This window comes from Camellia sinensis, chromosome 14 (genome assembly GCF_055761805.1).
Source record: "Camellia sinensis isolate YWXY chromosome 14, ASM5576180v1, whole genome shotgun sequence".
Lineage (NCBI taxonomy): Eukaryota > Viridiplantae > Streptophyta > Magnoliopsida > Ericales > Theaceae > Camellia > Camellia sinensis.
The window spans coordinates 95502357-95530057 of NC_138974.1; the positions used below are offsets into that span (position 1 = coordinate 95502357).

General features: G+C 31.5%; 1 protein-coding gene across 1 annotated transcript in view; it reads right to left on the bottom strand.

Annotated features, from left to right (window-relative positions):
- LOC114322277 (uncharacterized) overlaps nt 1-27701 on the bottom strand; it is a 62778-nt gene that overhangs the window by 13874 nt on the left and 21203 nt on the right. Inside the window, exons 2-3 of the mRNA XM_082906485.1 lie at nt 1311-1493; nt 1074-1190 (exon numbers count right to left, since the gene is read on the bottom strand). Coding sequence (XP_082762611.1) covers nt 1074-1190; nt 1311-1420 — 227 coding nt within the window. The 5' untranslated portion in view covers nt 1421-1493. The remainder of the gene's footprint in view (nt 1-1073; nt 1191-1310; nt 1494-27701) is intronic.

Below are 27701 nucleotides of genomic sequence, written 5' to 3' on the forward strand. Positions count from 1 at the left end.
TCAAGTCAAATTGACTCTCATACTGTTAGTAAATTTATATTTTGACACAATAAATTGAGTGAGGCCTTCATAGACCGAAAACCTCTCAGCCATTGAATGAATTATGAACCACCAAAAAACTAGTCAAACGAAGCATCTCTCACTATGACAGCCAACAAACCATCCTACTACCAAACTCCTAAGGATTCACTGTAAAGAAACAAACCCAAAAAAAAAATTATAGATTGTGCCACGTAATGTGAAAGAAAATAAACCTTTTCCACAAAATAAAGATTGACAAAAATGGGGAAGAGGAGTAGGAGCAAGAGGAAAAAATAAAATGTACACCAACCATTGAATGGAGGGAGAAATGAAAACTGGATTTCAATCTAAAATCAATGTTAGTTACAATTTTAACAATTATCATTAATAATTACTATTAGTAAATACTACTCCCTCTGCCCCATTTTGTTAGTCCATAATTCCATTCTTGGACGTCCCAACCACAATGCGCATGTCCACATTTGAAAAGTCAATGCACAAAAGTTTTATGTTGCCAAAGAATATATTTAAAGTAAGAAATAAAGGGGCAACGATGGGAATCAACACCTTTGAATTTGAATTTGAGCATATTAATTGCTTTTGTGTTGGGACAAGGGGAGCATATCTATTCTAATATATAAAGTGAATGCTATTATTGGTGTTGACAATTTTTGTCTCATATTTTGAATTTTTCCAAAACACCTCTATATTTGGAGTTATATTTGGAGTTTTTGTAAAAATTATGCAAAAAAGAGGATGAGTCTCGAACCCATAACCTTGGATTTAATAATGAAAGTCCTTCCCACTTGAGCAACCTACATTATATATGTTTTTTTTTTTTTTTTTTGAATTGCACATGCAAATGCGTGTAGTTAACAATTTATTGTAGCATAAAAGATGTATTATATCAAATTTATCATTATCCAAAAGGTAGGTTTCCAATTTTAACAACCTCGACACAAATCAACCATGAACAAATTTATTGAGTAAAAGTAAAGGCAACTGAAACTTGTATGTGATAAAAAGAAAGAGTAACTACTACTAAAACTCACCATCCATCCCAAACAAAATTGATCTCCTTGGTTTCATACCGAAAGCCGTCATCGTCGCTATAAGGACCGTAATGAAGTCCCGCAATTTCAAATTCAGTCGAATCCGAGTCAATGTTACTAATTCAGCCCACAAAGCATAATAATAAGCATGAATTCCTATGGAAAAATTAAACAAAAAGCCAATAAATAAATAAAAAAAAACATAATGATATGAAGAGAAGTGCAGATAAAGCTTACTCTGAGTTGCAAAAATCACCCCTCCAGTTCTCACTTTCAAGTGTATTGCTCTCACCTTCGCTACCAGAAACAAGAGAAGAACTACTATTAATCAAGGTGTTTTCCTCCATCACTGCCTTGTTTTTCAATCTTCGATTGGATTGGACCTCTTTTATTTCTCCCTCCTCGTGATATTCCTCGTCCCTGAGACACCACACCACCACACAGCCAAACCATTACATCGTGAAAAAACAATTAAAATCAAAAAACTGATTGTATTCCCATCAAATAACAAAACAATCAATCAAAACGTAATTATAAATAACATTCAGAATGATGTGAGAAAGAACAATAATGTTAGACCCAAAAATTCTACCAAAATTTTACCGAGGTGTGCGAGACCTGGGTCGCACACTTATGTTTTGGTCAAAATTTTAGTCGAATTTTTGAAAACTCTAACATTAATCGAGAAATAAAACTTGGCATCGCAAACATCAGTATTCTGACCTAACGAACTAAACATTGCTAGCCCAACCCTGGTGAAGAGAAACCCTCTACTCTACTCTAAGGTTCGCCTATTGAGTCCCCAATTCTTCTGATTGTTTTGTTCACAACAAATATCGAAGCTGTACCGCCTTAAACATGCAGTGTGCGTTTGGTTAAATTTTTTAATCAATTTTTCAAAATCCAAAACCTATTTGGCTTCCGATTTTTAAAAACTCATTTTAAAATCTAAAATCTCACTAGAGACTTAAGCTTCGTTTGGAAAGTGAGTTGACTTTTTAATTTTTTGATTTTTTTAATTATTTTAGCCTTAAATTAAAAAGTCTAATTTGAGAAGGACTTTTGATTTTTTTGACTTTTTGTAAGAAAAAAAATGTAATGATTATGGATTGGATGTGATATTTTATCTTATTAGACTAAAAAACCTATTTCATTTTTTATGGCTATTTTAGCCAAAAAAAAAACCCTCAATAACCACTTCCCAAACATAGGCTTATAGGGTATATTTGGCTTGGCTTTGTAGAGTGATTTTAGGAAAAAAAAATTTTAAAACTTGTTTAGTTTGTAATTTTTCCAAAACAATTTTCAAAATTACTTTTTCTCTCTTACACATCAATCAATCACTTTTTCTCTCTCCTCTCTCCTCTCTCCTCTCTCTTTCTCAATCACTTTTTTCCTCACATATATCTACTCAATTACAACAAAATATCAAATCATTCAAAACTCTCAAATTTCAAAACTACTTTCAAAATACACAACCAAACAAACCAAAACAATTTCTAAAGTCTCTCCCCAAAACAATTTTTAAAAAATACTCTCTCAAAACCAAACCAAACATACCCATAAATCCCATGTATTTATCATCCAATAAATTATATAATAATTAATAATATTTTTTATCAAATATTATTAAAAAATATCATTAATAGTTAATTTTTAATGACAATTTAAAAATTTTATCATAAAAAATATGAATAATTATAAATTTTAATGACAGTTTAAAAAAATCATCACAAAAAAATGTTACTAATTTTTAATTTTTAGAGATAGTTTGAAATTTTTGTCATCGAAAAATATTACTAATTGTAAGTTTTAGCGATAATTTATAAAATTCGTGACAAAAAAAAGTTGCTAATTATCAATTTTTAGCGACAAATGCAAAAAATGTTACAAAAAATTATTTTTAGCGATGATTTTACTAGAACTTAATTTTAATAGGACTTGATGGGAATTAAATCTAACTATTAGGACCTATTGATGATTTAATTTTTTTAATTTAATTTTTGTAAAAATTAAGGTAGTGTTTGGTAGAATTTTAGAATTATGATTTGAGAATAAAATTGTATTTTGAGTTTGTGAGTTTTGGAATTACGATTTGAGTGTGGAAAATTTGTTTAATTATGAGTTTTGAAAAGAGTTTTAAATTGAGTTTGAATTGGGTGATGTGACATATGATATTTGATACAAAAACTTACAACTCATAACCAAACACACAACCCAAAATTTTATTCAAAACTCATAAAAAAAATTTAAAAAATTCACAAATATTTTTTTTAATATAAAAATAACATGCAAAAAAATAAATAAATAAATAAAAATAACACCGAACACTATTCCGGTCAACCGGCTGGACGATCGATGAGACGTCCGGTAGGACGACCGGTTAGCCCAAATTTTTTGCTTAGAAAGAGTTTTCGAAAGTGAGTGTAGAATTAATTTTTGAAAACGCTAAACAAACACCACACTCAAAAGTGAGTGTGAAACTATATTTTGAAAGCTCCACCAAACAGCAGTTTTTTTTGTATTTTTTTATTTTTAATAATTATTTTTAATATTTTAAGTAATTTTTTTACTTTTTAATGCATCTAAATAAACTTAAAAGTAAAATATTTATAAAAAATAATTTTCAAACAATTAATAAATATATAAGAATAAGAAAATATATTGAATTTTTGTGTTTTTTATATTTTTGGTATTTAATGAAATTTTTTTTAAACAAAATTCATAAATGTTATACTTTTTAATTGTGTATCTAAAAAGTATATAAAAAAATACTTAAAATATTTTTAAAAAATTCACTAAAAATAAAAAAAAATGTGAAAAATAAAAAATTAAATTTTTCAAAAAATTTAATTCAGAAAGTTAGAATCAAAAGGTTTTTCAAAACTCATTCCAAAACCCAAAATCTATTTGGCTTAAGATTTTCACAAAATTGATTTGTTTGGTTTTCAAGTATTGGCCAAATAATTTTTTGTGCTTTAGATCTATATGATCTAGATAGACTTAAACAGTAAATAAAAGGGAAAATTACTGAAACATCCCTCTCCAACTTTGTATAGTAAGAGAGGTCCAACTTTGTGTAATAAAAAAGGTCCAGGATTTTGTTTGGTTTTCAAGTATTGGCCAAATAATTTTTTATGTTTTAGATCCATAGGATCTAGATAGACCTAAACAGTAAATAAAAGGGAAATTCACTGAAACATCCCTCTCCAACTTTGTGTAATAAAAGAGGTCCAAGATTTTATTTTTCTTATTAACTAAGGTTTCTCAACATTTTCAAAAAAAAAAATTCAACTCAAAGAAATTTTACCTAACTCAGAGAAATTTTGGCCCGACTCAAAAAAATTTTAAAATTTCTTTGGTATGATCTCAGAGAAATTTTGAAATTTCTTTGTAAAATCAAAGAAATTTCTCTGTAAAAATTGAAAATTCTCTAAGTCGGGGTGAAATTTCTCTGAGTCGGACAAAATTTCTCTGGGTCGAATTTTCTCTGTAGAAACGTTAAAGGATCTTAACTACTATGAAAATATTTTATGTCATTTACTTATAAAATCTTAATATGAAGGACTTTAACTAAATAAAATGTGAAGAACTCAAAAAAAAATTAATAAATCTATAAAACATTAATACTATATTAATTTTTAAATTGTGTCATTTTTTTTTTGTATATTTCTCATTATTCAGTAATTTTATAAAAAATTTATATTTAAGTGTGAAACGTTTTAAATGTGTGTAGATTGAGTGGATATAAAATCAGAAAAGAAGTGTTAAAAATTTTAAAACATTCATAAAAAATAAAAAATATGGTGTGAAACTTTGCCCTATAAATTAAATTAGATACTTCTAAAACATAAATTTAGATTAGGTATATAAAAATAAAAAATAAAAAAAAGTAAACAAATTTGACTATAATATTGCCAAAAAAAAAAATTGACTACAAGATAAAAAAGAAAACACCCAAACAAAAAACTCAAAAATTAGTTTTGAAAACTCATAACCAAACAAGCTTTGAATTTTCAAAAGTCTTTTCACAAAATTATCTTTCAAAATTAAATCAAACGTAGTCATAAATGCTAATGTGGTATGTTGGAGAAGTTATTAGTTGGTCTTGGGGTAACGCCACGTATTGTTCCAACGGTATTGTGATTAGTAAAAGAGGTAGGGGCCAACGAATTTGTGTTGGATGATTGGGAAACATGAGAGAGTATGGTAAATTGTAATTGGTGAGGGATACAACTATGTATCGCCCTAGACCAACCAATAATTTTTCAATATGTCGGGCTTTTAAGCCCCAAAACTCCACAATCTCGGATGCCCAGCCTTTAAGACTGCCTAATAAATAAAATAAAATAAATTACACTAATTTTCCTTAAAATTTAAAAAACAGGGTAAATTTTACTTTACCTCCCTGTGATTTTGATTTAGGTCATGTGCAATTTATTTCCTAACATTTAGAAATGATCATATAACCCTCTTTATGGTTTGTAGACTGAAGTGCACCATTAGGCCCATTAACGATTTAATTAAAAAGACTAAGGGCTTGTTTGGTTTGTTTTTGTTTTTGGGAGAGTTGTTTTTGAAAAAAATTTGGAGAGTTGTTTTAGAATTTTTTTTGGTTTGTTTGGTTATATATTTTGAAAGTAGTTTTGGAGTTTGGGAGTTTGGGATGATTTGATATTTTGTTGTAATTGAGTAGATGTGTGAGAGAAAAAAAATGATTGAGAATGAGAGAGGAGAGAGAAAAAGTGATTCATTGATGTGTAAGTGAGAAAAAGTGATTTTGGAAATTTTTTGAGAAAAATCTCAAACCAAACAATTTTTTGAATTTTTTTTTCTAAAACTCATCTCTAAAACTCAAACCAAACATACCCTAAAGTACCCCCGTATTTCGTCATTAAAGTGCACCCCTTGTGTTTTATTTCATATGCGATTTACCTCCTTGAAATTTAAAAATGGGCATATAACCCCCTTATCTTTGCTACGAATTTCACATTTGCTGTTAAGTTGGACAGAATGTTTAATAGTGCACTTCAGTCTACAAACCATGTGAGGGTTACATAGTCATTTTCAAATATTTGAAGGTAAACCGCACATGACTCAAACCACAAAAAGCAAAGTGCAATTTGTCCTAAAAAATACAATTAATTATAGAGAAAATTCTTCATAAATCCATATTCCTACCCCTATAACAAAAAGCCCATTAACAGATTTTGTTACATAAATACCACTTATCTGTTGAAATTTTTGTATTTAACCTATTTGTTCAAAATTTTATTTTACCTGTTTGATTTTTTGAATCAATTTGTTCAAATTTTTATATATATGTCAAAATTATTTTAATATTTTTTATCTATCTATTTAAATTATTTTAATATTTTTAATTAATCTATTGAACCTATCTGTTCAAATTTTTATTTTATCTATTCACTTTTTTGAACTTGTCTATCAAATTATTTTAAAAAATTTGTTCAAATTTTTATTTTATCTGTTGGATTTTTGAACCTATCTATCCAAATTATTTTAACCTATCTGTCATAATATTTTTTTATTTATCTATACTGGTATTTTTTTTATCTGTACAAATTCAATCTATTATGTACAGATAGAGTCACTCTCTCTATATCCCTCTTCACAAACCTATTTATTGATTTTTTGGTCTGCTTATAAATTTCTTCATATATATATATATAGAGAGAGATGGGAGATGGAGAAGAAGAAAGAGAAGGCAGTGGAGAAAGAAAAGGAAATATGGAATTGGAAGAAGGAAGCCCTAATTGAGGAAGTGTCTGAGAAGCTCATCAATGACTTTTTCTTCTTTTTTTCTTTTTCATTTCTTGCAAAAAAGACTAACCCATCATCCACGGCGCAAGTTAGCTTCTACACTAAGACCTTACGCCGATCTAATCCACTCTCTCAAATCATGACAAACCTAGGTAGCGTTTGGTAGAGTTTTGTAAATGTGATTTGAGAGTATGAGTTGTATTTTGAGTTTGTGTGTTGTGGAATTATGATTTGAGTGTAGAAAAGTTGTTTGGTTATGGTTTTTAAATAGAGTGTTGAAATGTGTTTCGAAGATGTATTTTGAATTAAGTTTTGAAAGTTTGATGTAACATGTGAAATAAGAAAATTTGTTTGGTGATGTGTTTTCAAAATAGTTTTCAAAACTTAATTCAATCAATAATTTATAATCAAACACACAACTCATATATCGATATCCGTATCTTTTATCAACAATAATAACCAAACTATTTTTAAAATATTGAAATTAAAAATTGATTTTTTTTCAATTAATTTTTTTTCAGTAATTTTTGTTGAATAATTTTTTTTAAAATTATTTTTTCATTTTAAAATAAATCTATGTCAATTATTTTGTGTCAATTAATTTTTCTATCAATTCATTTTTTACGTTTGTACAAACATCTTGTACAATACGTTTTTTTATTTTTTTTTTAAATTTTGTTAAAGTCAACAACTTTTGAGAATACATATTAATAAAAATTAACATAAATACACTAAGTTTAATATGTTAAAATAAAAATCATACCGTAAACCTTACAAAACATTATCAATTTTTTTTCTCATTTATTACACGTTATTAATTTACTAATAAAGGAGTAACAGATTGACCATGCATTATTGTACTTCCACGATCCGCATGCTCATACAATTGGGGTGAATTGGCCTGCAAAATTACTATTTTGTCCCTTTTCATTTAAATGGGAAGTTGTTACATAAGAACAAAATTAAAAGGGTAATTTAGTAACTTCACTTATCTACTACCTATACATCATAGCTGTGTGTTCAATACTGAGCCAAAGAAAAAGGGACACGATGCATATCATAGTTGTGTATATCATAGCTGTGTGTTCAGTATACAGATGTACTATTATTAAAAAATTATTAATATTATAAAAAAATAATAGATAAGAAATAAAAAGTAAAAAAAAAATTAAAAAACAAGCTGAACCTTCTGAACCTCAGCCTTCCTATAAAATCTGAATTCTCATTCCTTTAACCACACCATCGTCACCATCTCAGCTCCATCAAGAACATTAATTAAATTCAGTGTATCTGTGTGAAAGAAGATTTCAATTACAGGTTAGTTTCATTCGAGTTCATATTAGCTTCACATCTCATATTTTATTCAGAGTAGCTTCAGATAGTCGAAGAGTCAGAGGACAGAATGTCCGACAAGGACAACCGGCTGGTCATCCCATCTCACACCAATTATCTATTGCCGATCAGTTTTCTATCTGTTTCCGATCTGTTCCTTTTTTTCATATCTGTTCCATTTTTTTACACCAACATCATACAAATACATTTTTCTTAACTCATATGTTTTAATATATATTTTTCATACATTTTTCTTTCACTGTTGCAGTCATCATGCCAAGAACAAAACGAACCAGACCCAAACGTGGTGAATCCTCAAACCCTATACAACATTAACCACAGCAACAACATCATGACAATCCAAATAATGATTTTTTAACGTATCATCATGAACAAGCCTATTCACATTTTATTAATCGACCAATTGTTACGGGGAGAAATGTAAGACTACCTTCTCAATATGATCCGCTCTTAGTTGGTAAATTAGATACAATGGGATGGTTACCTTTAACTAATTTACCAAATAAGGTATACCCCAGTCTTGTACGATTATTTTATGTTCACTTGACAGCTGGTGACCAACAAAATGAACCGTTCAGTCTGACCTCCTATGTAAAGGGAAAAAATATCACACTCAGTCTCCGTGCTTTCGCACAAATTATTGGACTTGAAACAAGAGATTTACAATGCTATTTTCAAAATGAGTCTGCCTTAGAAAAAATGTTTGGTGATGTCACTCAGATTTATACCACAATTTGTGACAACCGATTCAGCGGCACTAATTTACTAGCCAGACATTTAAAACCCCACCTTCGTATTCTTCATCGATGGATAGTTAAAAATGTCACTCCAAAAAAAGGCCATTATGATATTGTTTCATGTTTTAATGTTTATTTGTTATATTGTTTTGAAATTGGACAAAAATTAGATTTATGCTTCATATTACTCAAAGAAATGATGATTGCAAAACTCGATACTCTGTCTGGCCGGTCACTACCTTTTGGAGCTTTGTTAACCATAATTTTCAAAGTGCATGATGTCAACCTTGAAGGTGAAGGATATGTCAGAATCACTTCACCAATTTCTGAGTACACACTGACCCGAGGTGGTGGTGCTGACACCTTGATAGGCTCTATTAATATTGAAAATGAACCAATACCTGATAAGGAAGAACCCAATGACAATGCCATGCCACCAAATGAACAACCCCATTACTGGACTGATTATTTAGCCTTGGAACAAGAACGGTACAATCAGTGCCTACAATGGGAACAACAAATGGCTAATCAGCTCAATACATTGGGTACTCGGTTCGATGAATTTGCCGTCACTCAGAACTCACTAATTCAACAATTTAGTGAGTTTCGTGTAGACTCAGGGAGACATGATGAAGTGACAAGGAACCGCATTGATTAGATCGACCATCGAGTCACTCAGCTGTACCATCACTATTACCCTCCACCTCCAACACCACCTGACAATGATGCTTAACTTGTTCAAAAATCAGTTTAAATAGTGAAACAGATGTAGTGGTTACATGTTTTTTTTTTTCAGTTTTTTTTTTTTGGTTATTTGTTTTCTTATTTTGTTGTGCTTGTTTTATTTTGTTAATTTGTTTTGAACTTCTGTATTCACGTCATGAATAACAAATAGTGTTTTTTTTTTGAAGCATTCTAAAACAAGTTACAATGTTATAACAATATGTACGAAAAGATTTTGCATTGGAAAAATTATTTGTACAAAAATTAATAAATAGAACTTAATAAATATCTAACAAATCCTTCATTTCAATAAAATGAATAAAAATTAAACAATTAAAAAATAATTTGTCTGTATCAATTAATACAAAAAATTAAATTAATGTTCTAAAATGAAATAAAACAAGTTAGAAATTAATAATAAACATTCTTTTTTTTTTAATGAAAAGTTAAAAAAAAGTTAATATGAACAAAAATTTTAAAAAAAATAAGGTGTAAAAAGAAAAAAAAAATTAAATTGATAAACCGAATTTATAACAAAACCTTCAAATTGTTTACAATTTAACAAAAAGTCAAAAACACGGATATATCATGTATAAATATTTTTTCACAAAATTTAAAATAATAAATTGTAATTATTTTACTAATTTCAGTCATTATGACACCTTTATTACATTACTTCACCCACCACCTAGGACCCACCACCCACCACCCACTCACTACCACCCGCCTGCCACCACCCAGGACCCACCACCTACCACCACCCATCACCTATCTGCCACCACCACCCACCACCCACCTACCACCACCCACCCACCCACCACCCACCTGCCACCACCACCCACCCACCCACCACCCACCTTCCACTACCCACCCACCACCCACCACCACCCATCTGCCACCACCACCCACTACCCGCCTACCACTACTGTCACGACCCAAACCCGGCCCTATGGGTTTAGCACCGTAACCGGCTAGTAATCCGAGATTACCAAAGGCCTGCAGAACAGTAATACAGTAATACAGAGTACAGGGCCTGGCGGAAGCCAAAACAGTAAATAAACAATGCCCAATGAGCTGTGACAGTCTGTATGCAAAAAGACTTCTCATACATTTATACATAAACAGTACAGAACAGTATACACAATATTTACAATCATTCAGAACAGGGACTCAATCCCTGCATAACAGTACAGTAAACATTCAGTCTATACAGAACAGTAAGACAGTACAGAAGGGGGGAATTGTAAAACACCCTTAAGCCTTAGCATGATAGGCTCGGAACCTCGCAGTGAGGCACATAGGCTGGCTTGACAAAACTGGAGTTAGCCTTGACGCTCCTAGCTGCGGTCTGGTGCCTGGACACCTACATATATATATGAGCAGTGAACTAAAGCCCAGTGAATAACATAATGCGTAAAGGGGTTAAGAATGAATGTCCTTACAGTAATAAAAACAGTTCATTAAATCAGTATTTCAGTCGTTCAGTCAGTACAGTCGTATGTGGTACATCCATTAGCATAACAGTACAGTAAACAGTAGGTCTTAAAAGACCAAGCAGTAAATGATGGCCATCAGTCAGTAACAGTAGTGGTTCCAACGAGGGAACCGACAGAGATCTCTGTAATAGTAACAGTAAACAGTAGGTGTTAAGGATGCCACAATACAGTTCAGAATATAGGACATACATCCATTCAATTAACAATATTCAATTCAGAAATAGTACAGTTCAGTTGTTTAGAAAATAATCATTTTTGAACATATCTTTACACAATCGTTACTTACAGAGTTTGGGCTACAGTAAGCTAGAGTATGCCTCCCCAATCGCCAACCCTACACAGTTAACAGATTGAACACACTAAACTACACAGCTGGGAAAGATAATAACTTAACCCCTAATGCCTCGGTGTGTTCTACATCTATATCCTCAATAAGATGTCTTAAACTAGGCCTAAGAATGCCTAGAATGGGATGATGATGCAAAGATGCACTTTTAAAAGCATTTTCAGAATTTTCAGAAAACAGAGTTCCGCTCGAGCGCAGGTTTCCCCGCTCGAGCAGACATGCAACAAAGGTACACGCTCGAGCGTACAAATCTTCCGCTCGAGCGTACTGTAAAAGTACTGGATGGGTGAAATCTCCGCTCGACGCCCGCTCGAGCTTGAGACACACGACTCCGCTCGAGCGCCCAATCCTCCGCTCGAGCGGACTGTAAAACAGTGCAGAGAAATACTGGATTCTCAGATTCTCCGCTCGAGGGCCCATTTCCCCGCTCGAGCGGGAGTGCAAAATCTGGAAAACCCAGATTGCACCTCCAAGCTCAAACCAAGTTTTAACAACTCAAAACTCGACCTCTTGGGCTGAATTTCCAGGAAACATTTGTAAACACATAGAATAACATGGTTCAAAGCTCAATTTTGAGAAATCAAAGCCCAAGGGTGTTTAATTCAAACCCAATTTCAAACCATTTTCATGAACATGGAGAACATGCAAACATGCATGAATTCAAATCAATTCAAAGCTTCAATTTGATGCTCTAAGGAGCCAATTGTTTCCAAAACATGATGAAATCATGGACTACACTCAAGACATGAACATGCATGGGACAATTTGCCATGAACTCAACTCAAAGTCCAACAATACTAACATGCATGCATGAATTATGCTCTATTTCAACATGCTAGAACCAATCCATGGCTCAATTCACTAAATTTGACATGAATCATGCAAGAATGAACTTAAATTCCATAATCAAAAGGTTGAATTCCTTACCTAAAGCTTGAAAGGCAAGTCTAGAACTTCAATTATGCAAGGGTCCTTCCAATCTACTCAATCTCCAAGTAAACCAAGCCAAATGAGATGAAACTAACTCTCTCTCTCTCTCAAGGTCGGTTGTGCACAAGAAATGGGAGAAGAAATGTTGAATCAATGTATAAACGCAAGTCTCAAATGTTGCCTAAGTGATCCACTAGGGATGGCAAGATTGTAATTAAGCCAACTATTGCAATTAGACGCATTTCAATCTAATTTACTCATACCTAATCAGTTTTCAGATAAATATACCATAAAATCATATTAATTATGAGGATCATAAAACATCAATCAATTCCCTGTTCGGCCGCCGATAAGGCCTTCAATTAGCAGTTTAAACGTAAAACGTGAACAGATCAAGTAAACAATCAAACAGATAGAATACAGATTAACATACACACTCAGTCAATTCAGTTCCAGATTTCGGTCAGTCAGTTCAGTGCTTTAATCAGTTCAATTATCAGTCATGATCAGTTCAGTTTAACGGTAATCAATGTTTATTGGTAAGCAGCGATGAGGGTTATTACAACTACCCACCTACAACCACTACCCACCACCCACCTGCCACCACCACCCACTACCCACCTGCCACCACCACCCACCCACCACCACCCACCACCCATCTATGACCACCACATTTAAGTTAATAACAACATATTTATTTGTGAAAGTTACTCAGAAACACATTGCATATTAAATAGAACATATTTAATTGTCTTTGGTAGACTATACATAAAATTGCATATTACACATTGCATGAACAACATATTTAATTGTCTTTGGTAGACTATACATAAAATTGCATATTACACATTGCATGAACAACATATTTAATTGTCTGCGTTACTAAGAAAACCATTATCTTGATTGCCCATGTGATGATCTTTGTGTTTTCTTTCGTTTCATTGCCATTTAGCCCAATCATTGTCCTCAGTATTAGTTATCCTACAAGAAGATAAAAGAAGTCAGTAAATCACAGTTACATGAAGTGGGCGAAGTTATGTAGTAACGGTGTCATAATGGCTAAAATTAGTAAAATAATTACACATTTAAAACCAGTAGTCAGTACAATATTCACTTGCCTTGTTGACATCCCTTTTCTATCCATCGCCAACATGATTTTGCCATATAGCAGTAGCAATTGCGTCCCTAACGTTCGATTGGTATGTTAACCCATGTTGTGACATGTCAACATACTCAGCTTGGTCTCCAGCAAGCCCGTCTGCTTCTACTTCTGCGGCCATTTCATTATCAGCTTCCATAAAGAATGGGTCCATAGCTGCATGCAAACGGATCCAATTGTGCACTACACAACATGTAATCACGAGAGGCCCTTGTCTTGTAGACTTGTAATTTGGCATGGACCGCAATATTGGGAAGCGCTTATTCAGAACACCAAATGTTCTTTCTATGACATTGCGTAACGACGAATGTCGATGGTTAAGCAATTCCTTAGGTCCTGCATAACGACGACCACGAAACTCTTGCAAGTGATACCGTTGAGACCGAAATAGGGCAAGAAATCCAGGCATGTTCATGAAACCAACATCAACTAAATAGTACTTACCTACATGTAAATAATGAATACACAGTTCTGTCAATTGATATGTACAAAAAAAGACAAGGAAAAAAATGTACCGTATGTTATTTAGGGACAGTCAACATTGGGTGGGTGTGGGAACTGTAGATCAGCTCGTGTAATAGAGTCAACCAAAATAGCGTTGTTGTGAGCGCTACCTTCCCATCCAGAATTAATAAATGTGAACAACATATCGAAGTCGCAAGCTGCGAGTACATTTTGCGATACCGTTGCTTTCCGACCGCGGAATGTATTTTGTCTTGAAGTAGGGACACATGCATCCACCAATGTGCCATCGATAGCACCGACACAATCCTAATTGACAGATATTTGTTTGACATTAAAAGCGAAACAAACTTGGATATTACTTTTATAATTAAATATATATATATATATATTTATTAACCCTTATTGATATGTACAACTTACAGGACAGTCATATTGTTCGTACCTTGAACAAGGGAAAAAATCTCCTGTCATTTAAAATTTTTGCCGGTATGTCGTCTTGGTTACGTGGTTTGATAACCGATGATGCAAGCTTACACAACGCTCGCATAACAATTTTTATGTGCCGACAAATTGTTTCCGTGGAGTGTTGAAATCTATCTGCCATTATTCGATGACGATCATTTTGTGCAAAAGTGTATAAAAAAATTCCAAGCGATTCCTCCACACTGATATGCATATGTTCAGTATCGATAAAGCCATTATGGAGTAAAGTGTCTTTCAATAAAATGAATGTTTGTGCATCCATTCACATAACGTTCATCATTGTTTCTGGATGGTCATTTAATAGGCCGAAGGTGTAATCATCACCTTCGAACGGACACGTTCGCTGCGGTCGGCGACTACTTGCCGCGTTGATATGGTCATTCATGAAACAATCATCAAAAAATCCATAAAATCATCAATAACCTCATCCTCCTCTGATGAGATCTCCATTGTATTGTTTTCTCTGTCGGATGACATATGGTTTTGTCTACATCACAGTAAAGGCATAATTATAAAATATGTTATTCATACTGTAACAGTTAGCATTATTGGTGAAACATAATTAAAAAGTTAGTACATGAATAGTCGACCGTAGTCATTTATCAGTGTACAGTAAAATTCATAGGAGAAGAAAATTTATTTAATACGTGGTGATATTGTAATAACAGAACATAATTTGAATATAACAGAAAATACTTAAAAGTTCAACAAAAAAAAAAACATACGAAGATAGAAAAGGAAAGAGGATATCATGGAATGAAAAAAAACAGAATAAAAACCAAATCAGGAATAATCAAATCATCAAACAGTTCAGCCAAGGAGATTTGTTAACACAAGCAAAACAGAACTTCTCACTTCACTGCAAAGTGAGGATCATGGCTAGGCGCAAATGGGTAGGAGTGCGCATAAAAAACCTTCGCCATTCCTTATCCTTGAATAGTGTCAGTGCCCTAACGTACTGCAACGGTGGTATGTCTCCAAGCTCTAGCAATGCATCTTGACATGCATCAAGGGAATAATCATCACCACCTGCACTTACAGTCTCTGTCTCATTTTCTCGTGCACGTGAATGTCCTGTTTTTGCTTGTACATAAGATGTGAAAGCTGCGCACACATCATCAAACCCACTTGACCGTGACTTTTTGGAACGATCACTGTCAGTCTGGCAGGTTATACGGTCCCTCTTGTGACTTTTGCCCTTTGCTGGATCTATGTACTCATCCCCGAATAAGTCAACAGGAATGGCCTCAGTAGCATTACTCCCACCAGCATCAGGGTTCCAAAATTTATTTAACATGTCATCTTCTTCTTCTGAGTCAAGGGCTCCTTGTGTGGATGCACGAGACAACGCCCCTGTGGCACAACAATTTTCCACAATTTCTGCCATTTCTTGAAAATATTCAAATCCTTTTGTCCTAAACTTCTTCACATTTCTTCTAGCCTACAACAATTACAATTAAAGAATTAAGCACTGTATGTATCATGAAATGTTTAAAATAATATTCCAAAATAGTACAGATTAATGAAAAACCTTATCCCAAAATTCATCGGGTGCAACAACAGTGCCTATAATGGGATCCCATCCCAGACCAGTCTCTGCCTGGAGTCGCTTAAATGTCTGGTAATCAACTTTCAATCGTTGATATTTTTGGCACACTTGCTTTCCTGTATACCGAAATCCATACATGTTGTGCAACTGATTTGCATAATGATTCCAATGCCTAATTGTCCACGAAGTAGTACGGCCCGTTGTTTGATTGTTTCTAATCTCATCTCTCAACATATTTATTAATTTCGTTTCAATTCTGGGCGTCCACATTTTTGTCTCTTGATTGTCATCAGAATTATTTTCATCCATCTATAAACATACAAATTATATTTAAACTAGTCTGGGGTGGATATACAAGAATAACAAAGCATTTTAAACTAGTTTGGGGTGGATATACAAGAATAACAGAGCAAAATGGTTTGAAGGAGAACACAGATAAGGAAAAAAAAAGCAAATGCTTTTATTTGAAGGGAACAAATACGTAACAGATTAGTTAAATTTAAATAGCATAAATATAACCACAAATAATAAAAAAAATCAGGTAATGTTGTCTTTAAATTGTACAAAAAAAAAAATCAGTAAAAGAAGAAGTAAGAAGAAATAAAGGAGGAAAAGGAAAAGGAGAAGGAACGAAAGGGAGAATGGGTAGGTCGACCGGCCGGATGACCCGTGGGACGACCGGCCGGGTGTCCGAGGTACTTTTCGCTCAAGTTCTCTTCGTGCAAAGGTTCAAACAGTTCAGAATTTCAAATACAAACAGATCTGAAATGAAAAATACTCGTCTACAAATTCTCAGAAATCATTTCGGAACTGATTTCCACTTCTCTGAAATCATTTATACATAACAGATGAAGATTTATTTACCAGATTAAAGGTTGAAACAGTTAAGGAAAATCACAAAACATCTGAAACTAAAAAAAATTGTCGGCTACCCTTCTCACAAACGATTTGAGAACTAATTTCCACTTGTCTAAAATAATTTGCACATAACAGATAAAGGAATTATTTACCAGATTAGTGGGAGTTGAATAGTTATCGCCGGTGATGGAATGTTTATACTGATTGAATGTGCCACTTTTTGCTCGTCGGATTCGACAGTAGATTTGGTAAATTTGACCTGAAAAAAAAAATTAAATTAGGGATGAATTTTTCAAATCATTTCCCTATAACAAAATTCAATCAATAAATTTGTGAGTTATTTCACCTCGCACTCGTCGTTGTTTGGTTGCCCGTAATAAGAATCTTCCGCAAGGCACAAATTATAAGTCAGTTGATTTGTGGAAGATGATACCAGTAGGGAGCGGGTTGGGTGGATTCATTATTTATAAAATGAGTCTGACTTCTCTGTGAAGCCTACCCGTGATGAATGTTAAGTAATGATGTTTGATACAGAGAAAGAAAGATAAGGTTCACGTGAAATTTTCAGAGACGATGGAGAAGGACGATGGAAGCTTTTCAGATCAAAAGAGGAAGAAGACAGAAGCGTTGAAAGTGGAGATACAAGCTGCCAAACGGGTTTTCAAACTGTAATTTGAATTAACACGCGGAATTGTATTTTGAACTACCTATCCAAACGTGAAGCGGGAGTTCACATGTTGAAAGTTAATTTTTAAATACAAACAAACAGAGCCTATAATTTCCCCCTATATTGATTCTCTTCTAGTTTTCTTTGGTATTTTTAGCAAAATTTGAAGTAAAAATAGTGATGGGGTATGAAAACGAAAAAACCCACATTTACCGAAAAAGATGAAAGAGTCTTAATGATGGAGTTTCTTTCTCCTCCGACTCTTAGTGTCTCCACCACCACCCTCTATCTCCATCATCTCTACCCTTCGCTGAGATTGCTACCGATGATGATCCCCCATACTCCATCGCTCTTTCACCATCAAAACCCCTAGTTTCGCTTTCAACTCCATCATCCAACCCTTTTCCTACGCCAACACCATCTTCAGATCCTTTGACGGAGACTAGACCAACAACAGCAAGATCAACGACCACGATAGCTCCGAAAAACCTTCGTCTTCATCACCGTTTGAAGTGAGAGATGGGTTGTTGGGCACAATTTGTACAGATAATGTGCTATTCTTATGGACCAAGTAAATTATTTGCTTGTCCTTACGGACCCAAACAAAAAGGCCCTAGGATCTATGCCCTTAAAAGTCTATAAAATGGACCTATGGCCGAAGCACACTTAATTCTATACTTTTGACATAATTATACTGATTTTCTTTAAAGTTTTAATTTGCATAACACTAAATTTATGGTTAAAATTGAATCAATTGAAATGAAAGAAATCCAAAATCGCACAATACACAAACTATAAACTATAAAGACTAATTTTCCCTTAGTTTTATTTTGTTTTATTAGAACTTTTCTATTACCATTTAAACTGATTCATTTTTTTATTTTTATTAAAAATAATAGTAATGTAGGTAAAAACTGATTGGGGCAAAAAAAAAGTGAAGTGCATATCATATGCACCCTATCATAAAATATGTAAGTTTATCACAAAATTTCATAATATCAACTACAAAATATGTAAACTCATCACAAATTGACATAACAAAAAATATCGTAATCAAGGCACAAACTTTTGCAACATCAATCATAAACCTTTAGACATTTTGTTATGCCAATTTATAACAATATTACGCATTTTGTTATTAATATTGCAAAAATTTATGATAACATTATATATTTTTGTGGTAAGGTACACATGGGCATAAGACTTCCCAAAAAACATGTTTGATTACAAGATGTCAAAAGTAATTAACCATCTTTTGTGAATAAAAAAATTCAATTCAATTCTGATAATAACTTATGTTTCGTTTAGGACAAACTTTTTTAGCCTCAATTTTTTATTTTTTGACTATTTTAACCTAATTAAAAAGATTCTGTTTAGGATAAACTTTTGATTTTTTTTTTGTAATTGATTTGATAGTTGTAAGAGAAAAAATAATGATTATGATTTGGATGTGACATTTTGTGTTATTGGCTAAATTAGCCTATTTTGTCTTTTTGTAGGCTAATTTAGCCCACCCCATTTGGCAAACAAAGCCTAAATTTTGTTTTGTTTTGTTTTTGTTTTTGTTTTGTTTTTTTTTTTTATCAATAATTCGCTAGTCATGTGAATGAAAAATATAATATTATCATTTTTTCTGCTAAAATATATATTTTATCTTTATTTATTTTAGTGTTTGTTCACCATTTGCATTAGTTTCAATTGCTTTAACAAAGAAAGGGAAGTTAGTACAGTTATTGAAAAAATGTGGGTTTAACTGTTTTTTTTTTTTTTTAAACTTCAAGGGTAATGTAATTTAACTTGAAAAAGTGATAAATTACAAGTTAGTCCTATAAGATTGACTTAAATATCTATAATATTGTATATTTTTTAAGGGGTAATTATCAATTAGTCCCATTAAGTAGACTTAATTATCATTTAGTCCTATTGCCTTTTTTTTTCTTTTTTTTATCGGCGAAAATCATTTGTTGGTTAATGCTTATGGAAGTTAACCTCCTCACGCTTTGCAAAGTACCAAGTGCTTGTCCCCTTAATTCAACTCTCCCTAAGGAGAGTTGAATCCATGACCTCCCTCTAGGGACTAAGCCCTTAGGAAAGTCCTATTGGCTTTTTGGATGCACCAATAACTCTTGCCCTCATTAAATACTTAGCAAAATCTTCCATTTTCTCCCATCTTCTTTCTCTATCTCTTTGTCTTTTTCCATAAAATTTTTCAAAAGTTTCACACCACCATTGTTTACCACCGCTATCGTCTACCCACCACCACCACCACCATCATCACCATCCACCCGCCACCACCACTGTTATTGTCTTTTTCCAAATTTAGGTTTATTTTTCAGTGCTAAATTTATCAATCTATCTTTGTTGTTTATGTATGTGGAAGATGATGGTAGATTCTTATAAGTGAGTGAGTGAATATGAGTAAGGATGGTGAATATTAATGAATAAATTTACAGTGACAAATTTATTAATCTGGTCAATAAATTTATAGTGAAGAATTCATAGGTAAATAAGTCTAATTAATAAGATAGGCTAGTAAGTAGCCGTTTTTTTTAATGCACCAATAGATTCTAAAATACTTGTTTTGTCCAATCATCATATCATATCATGTCATATAGGGAACAATTACATCCCAAAAAAAAAAACAAAAAAAACCAAAGTTTGAATTCATAAAGATGGGGCGATTCCTTACTCTTTGCCCGACTCAATTTAAGTAATTAAAGAATTCAAGTCTAGATCGTACACCTCCAGTCCAAGATTCGAACTTCTCCTAAAATAGTTTTCGGTGTGAAATGAAATTCATAGGATATATATATGAGTAATTCAAAGGAAATATAGAAATATTTGATAGGATGAGCTTATATTGGTCATGGGTTGAGAAAGGGAATTGAACTCTATGAGATCTAATCTCCCGTTGTTCCTCAGTGGGCTAATAATAAATTAAAAGTTGCTCCTGCTACTCAGCCTAGAGCCTTGAGCATTGTACAAAGACGTGCTGTAGGAGTAACTCATTACCTTCTTATGGGGGTTCGTGGCAGAATTGGGTTCAACTCCCATAACCCCAATGTGGCGAAATAGAATGATTCGGTCTAGGCCAGGCTGGATCATGTGAGTTTTAGTTAACTTAACCGAAGGAGTTAAGGGATTCTTGCTTTAATCCATCCCGCCATTTTGGAAGGACCCTCCATTCTGATTGGTATATCATGAAAAAAGAAAGCCATCTGCACCAGGCGAGCTTCCCAGTATGAACTCCTAACTATGAGCCTATCCACACGACCTTACTTTGATAATGATTCTTCTTCTAATAAATCTTGAATTTTCAATTTTGTCAATTTAAATCATAATTTTTTTTTATTTGTTTCCAATCTAAACCATTCGCCTATTTTTGTTAAATAAACCAATAAAAGAAAGAGTATTTCAATTATTAAACTCAATGTAATTATATATAAAATGTTCAAAACACGTTTTTTTTATTGGGTTTAATGACTAAAATATCATTTTTTTTGATCGGTTTTGCATAACAAAAATAAGTAAATGGTTTAAATTGAAAACAAATCAAAAGTTTAGAGTTTCAATTGACAAAATTAAAGTTCAAGATTTATTTTGTTATATAGGTCAAACTTTGATTTTTAAATTTTTTTTTTTATAATTTCCCCTATCATATATTATTAAAAGTAGTGTTTATCTTTATTTTTTTTTCTCTTTCCTATGTAACTTATTTATCATCTTTTCTTTTTTTTTCTCTTCTATGTGGCATATCTATCTTCTTTTCTTTTTTCCTTTCTTTTTTATTTTGTTATTTAGGATATCCTGAGTTAGCTTACGCGAACCAGACTAAGTGCTTATAGTCTGAACAAGCCTTCCGAAACAAGGCTTACATCCTACGATCCGTGGCCCTAAGGCATGCGTTTGCTGGCTACGGGGATTTAGACCTGAGACCTAAGAGGGAGCAAATCTCCATGCCCCAATCGTCACCCACTAGGCCAACCACCCTGTGGTTACTTTTTTTTTTTTTTTTTTTCTCTCTCTCCTATGTGGTGTATTACTCTTCTTTTCTATTTTTTAAAAATGCCACAATAATATACCCTTACACCTAATTAGTTATAAATCTAATATATAAAAGAATTCTACTTAATCTTAACTACATATAGAATTAATACTTAATGAATTAATTTTCTTCTAATAAATATTAATTTTTTCTTCGTCTACCTTATTAATATTTTAATGTTAATTTAAATTAAGTTTTCTATTAACATGAAATTCTTTATTACGAAACATTTATATTTAATTTGAATTTTATATATCTATATACAACATGTATGAATAATTCAAAAAAAATATTAAAAAAAGTAAAAAAATTTACTCATAAATCCCATCTTGAGGAATGATGATTCGTTTAGTCCTAAAGATTTTCTTATAAACTAATTAGTCCCATTTATTTTGGAAATGTGGATTTAATATATATTTTTTGAAAATTGGGTTGACAATTATACCTTTATTTTAAACTAATTAGTCCCATTTATTTTGGAAATGTGGATTTAATATATATTTTTTGAAAATTGGGTTATACTATCCTTTCGACACAAATAGGATTGTTGGGTTCATTAGATTATTTGGAGGATTTATTGGTTACAAAGATATGGAAATTGGATTTATTGGTGCTTTTCCCACAAAAAATAATACTTTACATAATTAGTACATGCATTTTCTTCTTAATCCAACTACACAATATTTATATTTACTTGTTTAAATAGAATTTTTATAACTTCTATTTCTACATATTTTTTATTTTCCAAATGAATATGAAAGAAAATTAAATAATTAGAATTACTTTTAATTTTATATTAATTCTCCATCCAATTTAACTATTATTTTTAATATCAAAATGAGTGTTTTTCTCCCACAGATTGAGATATTGGAACTCCCACAAAACTTGTGAATTAAAAATCTCATTTTCCTTATATAATATACTAGCATATTATTCGTGCTATGCACAGATTGTGTTTACAATTATCTATATATGTGAATTGTGATTTTTAATTTTTTTTTTAAATGTCTTCTTTTTTTTCCTTTTTTATATTATATTAAAATTTAATATTTTGATAATAATCATATGTGTTGGACTTTTCAAAGAATTAAATGTCTTCTTTTTTTATTATATTATATTTAATGTTTAAAATTTTGATAATAATCATATGTGTTGGACTTTTCAAGAAATTTTTTTATGATTGTTCTTAATGCATTAAAGTGTTATTATGAGGGATAATAATCATATGTGTTGGGACTTTTCAAAGAATTCATGTGTTGGATTTCAAAGAATTATTTTTATGCTTATTGTTAATGCATTAAAGTGTTATTATGATAGTAAGACTTGGGAGTTGGGAGAAGTTAATAAATGCTAAGATTTTTTTAAAAAAAAATCAAAAAATCAGGAAATTTAGATTGAGAGATTGGAGCTCTCACAAGGCTTGGGGTTAAAAACTCTCCTTTTGCTTAATATATAGTATAGAAGTATAGATTCTCTTAATTGGAATTATAATGAAATAACATGTTGAAATAGTCAAAATTTGAGTATGTGGTTGGTTGAAATGTATAATTTAATTAATTCTCTTCTCATATTTGTATAAAAATTGACACTTATGACTACATCATTATAAGTCAGATTATGGGAAGAAAAAAAAAATTGAGATCCATTTGTAAATATCCTACATATTAGAAAAAGAAAAAGAAAAAAGAAGAATAAAGAAAAATGTGTAGGCTTGGATATGTATTTATCAGTTTTATTTTATGGATATAAACAATTGATATTTCAATTTAAAAAATTAAAAAGTAAAAAAAAAGTAGATTAGGCTTTTTAGAGATAAAAGAAGGCATCTAACTCTTATATATACTATTTAAGATGGACTATTTAATTACATAAAAAAAATAAAAAATTATATTTAGAGATTATCGCTATATATTATGTTATTATATACAACTATACCGCTAACAAATTAACTATAATATATATGAAAAGTTATATTAAGCTTTCATTTTCAATTAATTAAGTTATAATTAACAAAGTAACAAATATAAGTAATGGTATAATGGGATAAAAGAGGATAAAAATAAAGAACACAGTGATATTTAAAAGTTTTAAATTTACCTAGTTATGCAAAAATCTAATGTTATAGTAAAATCTTGAATTCTCAATAAATTTTCACATTTTCCATGAAACAAAAAATAAAAAAATTGATAACCATTTTTTTTTACTTCAATTTTATGATATTCATCGAAGAAAACAAAATCCGATCAAAATCCTTGACATAGAACTGATATAGATACTTCAATTACAACCATAATCACCAATAATTCTTCTCCACCAGGCAAACCTGTAAATAAACACATAAACCTCACTAAAACTGAAACCAAAACCAAACCAACAGTACAGAAAGATAATCACAAATGAAAAAAAATATATTAAAAAATAAATAAATTTATGGAATGAAAGAATGTTACCTCAAACAACTTAAACATCACTTAACCCAATTCGTTAGCTCATCCGCCAATGCCTGCAAAGTATAGGAGTTGGGATGACTAATCAGATTATTCTTTAAATAAAACTTGAAAATTGATTAATTTGTCTTATTAAGTGATTTAAAGTTTTGATAGATACATTTCAAAAAAATAGATATTTTTGTGCGCTTCTATTTATTTATTTTTTCAATTTATTTAAGATGGAGTTGTGGGTTTCTATTTTTTTAAGCTAATTTATTTGTGGTTTTCTATTTGTTTTTAATTATTATTATTTAGGTAAGTTATGATGTGAGTTAGACATGTGACAGACATGTAAGTTTTATTTATTTAAAGTGTGATGGTGGGAGATATTTTCAAATTAGATTTGTTTAGATAAACTTTAAAGATTTTTAAATTTAAAATTGGATATTGAGATCCAAAAGAAATATTTTAACTGAATAAATAAAAATCAAATTTATTAATTTTATCTATTTATATGTCACGCCCTCAAAATAAACCATAAATATACATTCGTGATACGAGAAAAAGATATCATATTCCCAACATCAGAGTATTCTTACAAGAGATATTAGATGTTGACAACAAAATTAAATACCCTATAGGCTTACAACTTTCCAAGTCAACACTTGGGTCCAACAAAAGTAGAGTTCTAACTCTTTACACAAAAATAAGCCCTTGGCTTGATATACATGTAATACAAAAAGATAATCACAAAAAAAGATCTCCCAGCCTCTAAGCCTCCCAAGCTACATCCTTGGAGGTGGCATATCACCTGCACCTGAAAATGATGTCCCATATAGGGTGAGCCAACGCTTAGTAGAGATATGCTAAACATAATATGAGCAATAACTAAAACATGAGCATTTGATAAATGTTTAACTCATATAAACCAACTTATAACATATTCCAGTTCCATGAAAAATATGTCCATATTTCATTCCATTTTCCTTTACTTAACCAATTCAATTCATAAACATGACTCAGAACCTGGCCAAACAATTCAATGAGACTATAACTCATATTAAAATACTTCCATACTTCACATTTCACATGAGACTACAACTCATATTAAAACACTTCCAATACTTCAATTAATACACATATTTGTTGTATTAATGGAGCCCATTCCCTATCTCCTCCCAAACATCCGGTTTAGGAGTCCATCCTCTATCTCCTCCCAAATCGTGGAGTACATCCCCTATCTCCTCTCAAACAACATACATATACGATGTATTAAACACTTATCATATAAAATGATCAAGCAAAGCACATATTCAATGTGTTATTTCATCCATCATATTCAATGACATATCCAATTGATTAGTTTTAATTCACCTAATCATCATACAGTGTCTACAACAATCAAGACTATCCTCCACTGATAGCCCAAAGCAATTATTTCTAAACAGATAATAATTTCTTCCAACAGATAAATTATCAATATTTTCAAAGGTGGGTGATTAATAAATCCAACTTCACCATTCAACCACATAATAAGCCAATTTCATTATTTCCAACCCAATTCCGTATTTCCATAACTTTCCCAAATTAATTATACAAATTAATTCATAATAATAAATTAAGGCTTTTCTCCCCCTTTCTCAACATTGATCCCAAATGTTCAAATATTAACAATAAATACCAATAGCCTCTTTTAAGACCCAAAACACACATGTATTGGTCAAAAGAACAAAACCCCTCTTTATACATTTTGAAACCCTAACACCCAAACTTTTCCAAATTCAACATTAAATCAAAATGACCACAAGTTTATGTCAAAGACCATAAATATGAGTAGTAATTCCTACCTCAAATGGAGAGACCAAATGGAGAAGATGATGAAACTCGAAATGCTCCAAACCCAAAGATTTTCGGATTGAAATGTAGCCCACACCAAGCTCTACACTTTATGCAAAGGAACTATGGTAGAAGATCACTCAGACTAGATGATTTCTTAGAGAGAAGTTGAAGTCTAGAGTGAGAAGCTCTCAAGTTTGGGTATTGAAAAGTTAGAGAGAGAGAATGGCCCGAAAAAGTGATCTAAAAAGCTATTTTTCGGACTAATATACAAACATGTTCGCTCGAGCGTGGAACGCCCCGCTCGAACGTCAGACACAGACTCACGCACAAGCGTGAAAAGCGCCGCTCGAGCGTCAAATGCACACTTCCAGAAGTTTTGCAGACGAAGGTCCTCGCTCGAGCGTAAAAGTGGACGCTCGAGCGTCCGATGACCTGCAGAACAAAATACTGAGAGATGAATAATCTTGCTCGAACGGAGAAGCAAAAGCAAAGGGCCCACTCGAGCGTCAAAAGCCTCGCTCAAGCGTGAAGGCCAAAATCTGGGCATCGACTCTTGGTTTCTAAACACAACCAACCTGTTCCAAACCTACCCAACATAACCTAAAACTCAAATACAAAGAGTAAAGGATGGAAATGCGATAAAGACAACAACAATAATCCACGGAACCGAGTCCGGGTTACAGTAAACAATGAAGGGCAAACCATGATCACTATATTATATGTATGATTTTTAGCTTTTTTTTGTTATGTTAAATATAATATATAAGATGTAAATAGATATCCACAACTTTCATGAAAAATATTATCTGATTTTTTAGGAAAGAGAAAAGGGAGGCTATTTTTAATATTTTTTTTGAAAATCGGTGAGAGAGATTAGGATGAATAGATTATGAAATATATTTGTTATCTTCCCATTTGAAGTCCATAAATTAATGAATAATTATTATTTCTAAAATAATTAAATAAATAAATCAACCAATAGATTTTTTTAATCTATTTTATAAATTGAAAAATAAATAATTTTAGAATGAGAGTTTGGAACTCTTAGGAGGTTTCTCATTAGAAATCTCATTTTCCTTATATAATATATAGATATAGATATTTATATTTGTCTTAGATATTTACAAATTATTTTTAATTTTTTTATAAAAATAATTTAACAATCCCATCACTAACCATAGTGTATGGGAGAAGTTGAAAAGGGTGCTGCAATAACTATAAAAGAAGTCAAAAAGACTTGTGGGTTGGGAGAACTCAATAAATGCTGAGGTTATTTTTTTTAAATAAAAAAATTAGAAAATTAAGATTGAGATATTGAAACTCCTACAAAACTTGTGAATTAAAAATCTCATTTTCCTTATATAATATACTAGCATATTACCCGTGCTATGCACGGATTGTGTTTACAATTATCTATATATGTGAATTGTGATTTTTAATTTTTTTTAAATGTCTTCTTTTTTTTCCTTTTTTATATTATATTAAAATTTAATATTTTGATAATAACCATATGTGTTGGACTTTTCAAAGAATTAAATGTCTTCTTTTTTTATTATATTATATTTAAAGTTTAAATTTTTGATAATAATCATATGTGTTGGACTTTTCAAGAAATTTTTTTTATGCTTGTTCTTAATGCATTAAAGTGTTATTATGAGGGACAATAATCATATGTGTTGGGACTTTTCAAGGAATTCATGTGTTGGATTTCAAAGAATTATTTTTATGCTTGTTGTTAATGCATTAAAGTGTTATTATGATAGTAAGA